The sequence below is a fragment of the Pteropus vampyrus genome, unplaced genomic scaffold (assembly GCF_000151845.1).
Source record: "Pteropus vampyrus isolate Shadow unplaced genomic scaffold, Pvam_2.0 Scaffold305, whole genome shotgun sequence".
Classification (NCBI taxonomy): Eukaryota; Metazoa; Chordata; class Mammalia; order Chiroptera; family Pteropodidae; genus Pteropus; species Pteropus vampyrus.
In genome coordinates this window covers 135,802-143,982 of record NW_011889086.1, presented here as the reverse complement: position 1 = coordinate 143,982, position 8,181 = coordinate 135,802, and the positions used below count along the sequence as shown (strand labels likewise).

The following is an 8,181-nucleotide window of genomic DNA, read 5'->3' as shown; positions in this document are numbered from 1 at the left end:
TATTAGAACATTTAAGGTAGAATGATATCTAGAAAGCTAATCACTGTGTTCTGCTCTTGGCTTTGCATTTTTAAATTCAAGATACTGCCTTGGAAAAGAATTCCTTTAATTTCTTTCCTCATTTTAATTGGCTTACCTGTAAAGTAAAAATTTAGATGAGACTTTTGAGACCTTTTCTAGCACTGTATTCTGCGATTTTGTAGTGCTCACTTAACCCTTAAAGCATTTATCACATTTTCCTTTGAGTATAGTTATTTGTGCTCTTTACTTTCCCCCTCTAATAGCTATTTCTCTAAAAGTCAGAATAGTAAATTATTCATCTTCATATTAATCTTGCTCAATACCTTACTCAGAGCAAGCATCCAAAAAGTTGTTTAGAACATAATCTATCAATATAGTATATAAAATATTAATAGGCTATTAATATAATCTATTAATATATTATAGTGAACTAATTATAGTTAAATGTTATTCTTCAAGACCTTATTAAATAAATATTTGCTATAGCAGTTTTTTGTCTTGGCCTTCAATATCAATAGGACTTACCTTGAAAGATTAAAGCTAAATTGATCCTTATAGATTTCTCATTACACTCATTCACTCAGTTACAATCAAATAGATTTATTTTGAGGTTTGTCAGATACTAGTGTCACTTGAGGCAAATTACTTAGGCTCTGTCATCCTCAGTTTCCTGAAGAATAAGATTGGGAATCATATTCTTGGCAATAAGATTGGCAATAAGATTGGCGGTAGATCCTTTGCTCAACATGCTATGATATTTAAATGAAATAATATGGAAAAACATTAAGCACGGTGCTTGATAATAGTAGACATATTAAAATATTAGTTTCCCACCCCCGCATAGCATTGGGACTTTTACATCTTCTTGCTATCAGTGTGCCTATTATGAGATATTTAGTAAATGTTTCTTATATTGAAGATATTAATTCCTTAAATAGTTTACTATGAGAAATTCCATAAAACTTAAGAATAACAAAAAATTTAGAGGGTCTTTTAAATTATATTTACTATTCTTATTAAGGACAGGCTTTAAGACATAAAATAACTTTTCTTGTTGATTAAATTTGGTATTTTTATGTTATAAAAACATTTTAATGTTTAGCATTTGTATTTTTGTTTTAGTGATGTAGCTTGGTTCAACGAATCTTGGTTAAGCAGAATTAAAGAAGATATTGGTGACAACTGGAGAATAAAGGTATGCAGAATGAATAGTAGAAGCACTTTATCCAAACAGTGGCTCTAAAATTAGCACTGTACTCAACTAACTCTTTTTTTAAAAATTAATTTAAGGGCGAATTTATTGTATACAATTTGAACTTTGATACATGTATGTTCTTATGAAACAATCATTATAAAAAGATATAAAAAATTTTTATTAACCCAAAACGTGCTTATTCTCCTTCCCAGTTAATCCTTACTCCTAACTTGGCTCCAGGTGGCCAGAGATCTGCTTTCTGTCAATATAGATTTCATTTCTAGCATTCCATATGAATGGAATTAGACTTTATGTACACTTTGTCTCTAGCATCTTTTATTCAGTGTATTGTTTTTGATACTCATCCACGTTGTCTGTATTATTAGTAAATTTCTTTTTTTTTGATCCATAGTATTTCATTACATTGATATACCACAATTTGTTTATTCATTTACCTATTGATGGATGTTTGAATTGTTTGTGTGCTCTTTCTTTCCTAATATTGGTAATTTATGTCTTTTGTATCTCTTTTTCTTGATAAGTCTGGTTTGATGTTTTTCAATTTTATTAATTTTTTGCAAAGAACTAGCTTTCGTTTTCTGTTTTATTGATTTCCTCTCTGATCTTTATTATTTCCTTTTACTTACACCTGCTCTTCTTTTTCTTACTTCTTAAGGTAGAAGCATAAATCATCAGTTTTAGGCCCTTTTTCCCTAATATTAAGCACTGCCTTAGCCATATCTCATGCATTTGACAGACTGTTTTGTTTTCATTCAGTTCAAAATATTTGGTAATTTTTCTCGTGATTTTACCTTTGACCCATGGGTAAAATAGAAGTAGATATTTCAAATTCTAAATATTAGAGGATTTTCTAGGTACCTTTTTATTTCTTAATTGCTAATTTAATTCCAGTTTGGTTTAGAAATATACTCTATTAAGAAACTTTTTTAATTTTACTGAGACTTATATTGTGACCTAACATATGATCTGTCTTGGTGAATATTCCTTGTACACTTGAAAACAACATGTATTCTACAATTCTACAAATACAGATTATGTGAAATTTGTTGATAGTACTGTTTATATCTTTTGTATCTTTATTAATTTTCTGTATTTTATCAAGGTAGAAGGACTTCTTAAATTTCTAACAATGATTGTGGATTTGTGAATTTCTTCTTTTAATTCTGTTAAGTTTTAAACCAAGTAATTTGAATATCTGTTATTATGTTTATATACATTAATTTTTTATCTTATTGATGAATGAATCTACTTATTGTTATGAAATGCTTTTATTTATCCTTGATAATATTCCTTGTTCTGAAGTCTAATTTGTCTGATATTAATGTAGCCACTTCAGTTTTGTTACGATTATTTTTGCTTTAGTATATCTTTTTCTCTTCCTTTACTACATATGTCTTTATACTGGAAGTGTTTTGTGTAGACACCTAATAGTTGAGTCTTGCTTTTTTATCCACTGACAATCTCTTTATTTGGTTCTTTAAAAAAAAAAAAATTTCATTTCTTATATTCATGTTTCATTTAAATCATTGGACATTTTTAAACTAGTAGTTTTAACATTTTCTAATTCTTTAATTTCCTATTTCTTGGCCAATTTTTATTGATTGAATTTTGTCTTCATTACAGTCCACATTTTCTTGCTTCTTCATGTGTAATAATTTTTTTGGATATAAGACAGTGTAAATTTTATTGATGAGTGCTGGCGTTTTTGTTTGTTTGGGGGGGGGTTTTTGGTTTTTTTTTTTTTTTGTATTTTTTAAAGAGTATTGGACTTTGGACTTTGTTCTTGTAGGCAGTTAAGAAACTTGTGAATCAGTTTGATCCTTTCAAGGTTTAGGGAGGCTAGAGGCAGATGTAGAATGATTTTTTTTCTTTTAGGGTTAGGTTAGACTCATTGCTAAGTTGTAACCTTGTGAGGTTGTTAGTAAATGTTTGCCTATACAGCATAGTCTCTTCACTCTGGCTGGTGGGAATTTCAACAATTTCTGGCCAGTGTAATCTTTGGGAATTGTTCAATTTATAGTTCCCTGGATTGTTCTTTCCTTGGAAATTATTTTTATCTCATTGAGTTTCACCCATGCACATGCAAATTTGTATTCTGCCAAAAAGTCAAAGGATCCATTATCCAGATTTCTGGAGTTCTTTCCATAGCTCTCACCTCTTCATTTGTCTGCCCTATAAATTCTAACCACCTTCACCTTCCTGACCTTCTGATGTCTATCTCCTCAACTCAGCAAGAACATCAGGCTTTGTTTAGTTTCCACCTCCCTACGCCATGGTATGAAAATTGACCCCAGAGAGAAATCTTGGTCTAGTATAGGGCTCATATTTATTATTTTCTTTCTCTCAGAAATTAGAGTTCTATATTGCCTGTTGGCAAATTTTGAATTTTTGTCCTTTTTTCTAGTTGTTTGTGACAGGAAAGTAAGTCTGGACCCTGTTACTCACTCATGACTGAAGGTGGACATGGTCATAGCTAAATCTTTAAAGTTGGTACTTAAATTCATTGCAGCTAACTTTAAATAGAATCACCGTGGTTAAACTATGTAAGCATGAAGACATTTTTTCTTTTGATCAAACTGATTGAAGCTTTGATGTTTAAAAGTTATCATATACTTGTATTTTTAGGACTCTAACATATATTTTATCAGGGGGAAGTTTTTATTGTCTTTCACCTTGGCATACATTTTCTTTCATTATTAATATGAAATAATTTAATTATTATTTTCTCCCCATTAGGCTAGTAATTTAAAGAAGGTACTTCAAGGAATTATGAGTTATTACAATGAGGTATGGAAAACATCTGACTTTGTTTAAATACAAATGCTATTTGATAATTATGCTGACACTGAAAAATGACTTAGCTTTTTGTTTATAACATTTTACTGGAAAATAATTCATAATTGGAATATATTATTTTGCCATTTTTAGAACACTCAAATTTTGTGGACATAAACAGGCTTCAACTTAATATAACATTTCTAAAATAATGTTGCTTCTATATTGATACTCTTTAAATTGATTTTTTTCTGAAATAGAATTACCTTTATATAATAAGATTTTATGCAGTAATGTAAAGTAGACCTTTAAATTGAAGTTATTCCCTATTTAAAACATGACATTTCTTTTCAATGTAAACAGCCAGAATATACTATGAAATTATGCTTGTACAAGTGAATTGGGGGAAAATGCAAAATGAAAGTAGTATTAAACTCATATTAGCTAGAACATTATTCAAGTAGTTTTGTTTTTTTTTTCTTTATTCAGCATCTTAAGTTCTCTGGTAGGATTATTTGATATAAGAAAGTTTATTGCTTAATGTTTGGAAGCTTTTGATTTGGTTTGCTATTAAAAAATTATGTTTCTGTTTTTTAAAGTTGTCACAGTTAAACTTGTAATTTCTTCCAAACAATTTTAAGACCCAAAATTTTCAATTTATTTATGCCTAAAACTCATTTCGAAGCTTTTTTTTTTTTTTTTTAATGTTACAAAACTTTTTAATAAGCTAAAAATAGAAAGATAAGGCCAGGAAAGATTGATCTATTATATTTGTTATTTATGTGTGACGGTTTAATTTGTAGGTCTCTTAATCGATCAAAAATCAAAATATCTTGAATATGCTTTGGCTTAACATAGGTCTGTTTACTTTTTAATTAAAAGGCATAGGTTTTGTCATGATAGACCAGGCCATAAGCTTCCTAAGCAATTCCTCTCTCTGACAGTGGGACCAAAGGATATTTAGTATAAAAGCATTTCAGTTGCTTTTGGTTGGTTACTCAAAATTTTGGGATGTTGCTTAAACTTTGCTAACTGGTTTTAGTCAATAATTATGGATTTATCATTTGTTAATTTATCTGAATCATTTCATGAACCTATGTATAATTTATTTTCCTAGTAATAATTAAGTGTAGTAAATTCTTTGTACATAAATGAGTAATATAATTTATTATTTCAATACTGCAGTTTTTGGGGCAACAGATTTCTGAAGAACTTATCCCTGATTTAAACCAAATAACTGAATGTTCAGATTCTGTGGAGCTTGGGAGGTTGCTCCAGCTTATTTTAGGTTGTGCAGTCAACTGTGAAAAGAAGCAAGGTAAGTGTATTTCAATCATTTGAGAATATATACTTTCTAGAAACAACCTACATTGCTATGGAAAGTAGCATAAAAATGTACTATTTCAACTTGACAGAAAAGCACCCTGAAATGTAAACCAGGAGATCTGAATTTGATTGCAGCTCTGCCACTAAAAAGCTACAAATCTTGAGCATCCTAATTATACCTGGATTCTGAGATTCATATTTAGTGGCTAAATATAATGTATTTTAATTTAATTAGTTTAATATAGTCAATGCTTAAGACATTGGAGAATCAGTAAAAATTATACTTAATCGTCTGATACATTATCTCTTTCATATTTAAGATATAGAACCTTAGGTGGATACAGATTTTCATAAATAAATATACAGGTACTAAATTATAATCCAGGTTTCTTTCCTCAGGTGATATTCTCTTCAGAAGAATGTTTCCTCCAGATAAGCAGTCTGATGATATAAATGGAATTGGCGTATTATATTGATATATCCAAACACAGTGATCTGTATTCTACTGAATACAAAAATATTATATCAGGTTGAATATAGTGAATAAAATAATGAACGGAACAGGCCAAGGGGCTTGCATAAGTCAGGGTTGTGAGTTTTTTTGATGCTGATATTTTTTTGCACAATTCATCCAAACTTGGCTCTGGTACATTATCCTTAAAAGAGAATGTTGAGTGCTTAAGTTTGTAAAATACTTTAAGTCAGGTCTTTAGAAAACAAATTCGATGTTATCTAACTAATGAATAAAGCATATGCATATGAGACAGGACAATTTCAATAAGAACAAATTCAGAAGGAGAAAAAATACATAAAATCAATTGTAGTTTATCAGTAGGAAAGGAATTGGGTATCAGAAAATTTTGATACTGGTTTATTTCTGTCATTAGCTATCTACTTTTTTCTAAAGTAGGTCATTACTTCTTTAGAGTCTGTTTCTCACATGTAGTGTCAAAGATCTATATATTATTGTGTTTTTTTCCCATAAAAATGAGGAATGTTTGCTTGTGGAAAGTTAAAACTTCTGTAAATGTTTAATTACAAATTGTCAGATAGTAACTTCTTTTTAAATCAGCAATTTTCTGTTATCGTGATCCTTTTTATTAATACTTTGTTTCTATTTCAATTACTGATAAAACCTTTTTGCTTAATTTAGCATATTTGTCCATTTTAATACTCTTTTTCAAAGAACCAGCTTTGGCTTCGATTCTATTTTATTCATACTATTTAATATCCTTTTATCTTATTTTTCTGTTGTGAATTAATCAATTTTTTTTATTCTAAGCTATAATTGACATTTTAAACTGTAACTTTCTCTTGTTGTGATTCCGTTGCCTCCTACAAATTTAAATGTGATTGGTAGTATTTTGATAATTTAGTTTTAAGCATTACTTAGCAATTTTGTCTTCAGATGTTTAAAAGAAAATTCAGTTCTTGGATTCATAAGTAAAAGTTTACTAAGAAATGTAAAATAGTTTAATTTTCATTATTAAAAAAATTGGGATTTTCCGATTGAATTTATTTTTGGAGATACACGTCTGGGTTCTTAATTTTGGGAAGTGAGCAGATAAATGGAAAAAAAACTTTTAACAATTTAATTGAGATTTAAAAACAAAACAGTCCAGAATATAAAACAACTTCCACACCTTTATACTTTGTAAAATTGATTTTCAAAATGATTTCAAGGTATTGCAACAATCTCAATTTGAAAGAATGAACTAATTAGGTTTACAGTGTCCTGTTTATTTTGGTGGAGAAAGTGATCATTTTTATTAAGATTTCAGCAACCTTGAAACACTTCATTATCAAAACAACAAAAAAATTTAAAGGAAACTATTCCATTACCTGTGCATTCTCTAGTTAATTCTTTCCTCTCCCCCACCCCAGCAGCACTTTGGGAGAATCTTCGGTTTGGCTTCACAAATAAAAGAAAGGTTTAGAGAACTTTCTGAAATTTTCCAAAGGAGTCATTAAAACAATAAAAGTATTGGAAAATAATAAGTCCTTAAAACTTTTAGAAAATTGTTTTAACTGGTGAATATACAGTTGAAATGGATTTAAATCTGTTAATACTCATGATTCTTCATTTGTAAGTGGGGTAGAATCAGTTTAATTTATTATATGTGTATTTGTGGAAAGGCATAAGGATCTCCTTGAGATGAGAATAGGTAAAAGTTGAGCAGGTCTTTACAGGAAGCTAAATAAGTTCCTTCTCTGAAAGCTTTCCTGAAATGAACTGAGTAGGTAGTAAAGTGAAACATCCTGGGTTTAAGATTTTAGGAGTTCATTTAATACACATGAATTCATCCCATTAATATTGAATATTTAACAAGAGAAAAGAAGTTGTCATAATTGTTTTAAGATTAATTGCAATTTATTTTTCTCTTATAAGAAAATTAAAGGTTTCATTTAAAAAACATGTAAAATACTTAGTTAATATCATCAATTCTGCTTATTTATTTTCAATGGATACATTTCTTGTGGAAAAATAATATACTTGCATAGAGAACATTATGCAGGTAACATTATTTGCATAATGTACTGTTAATTGAATGGCTTAAAAGTATTATGGGTAAAGAGTAGATTTTTTTCATATTTGATTTTTTTAAATCATAGAACATATTCAAAATATAATGACACTGGAAGAGTCTGTTCAACATGTGGTCATGACTGCTATTCAGGAGGTAAGTTATATTCACATATGTATGAAAACCCTAAACCAAAATATATAAAAGTTCACATAAATTTTATGGATGTTTATTTTTCTGTTTGTATAAACTTGCCATTTGCAGCAGGTTTACTTATCTTTAGCTATTGTGTCTTCCTTTTTTTTTGCCTCCAAAATA

At 28.9% G+C, this 8,181-nt stretch overlaps 1 protein-coding gene across 1 annotated transcript in view; it reads left to right on the top strand.

Moving 5' to 3' along the window:
* The window catches only part of HOOK1 (hook microtubule tethering protein 1), a 58,879-nt gene that overhangs the window by 13,569 nt on the left and 37,129 nt on the right, over window positions 1–8,181 (top strand). The window contains 3 exon segments of the mRNA XM_011377060.2: window positions 3,974–4,024; window positions 5,198–5,330; window positions 7,952–8,069. Of these exon segments, the coding sequence (XP_011375362.1) occupies window positions 3,974–4,024; window positions 5,198–5,330; window positions 7,952–8,069 (302 nt within the window).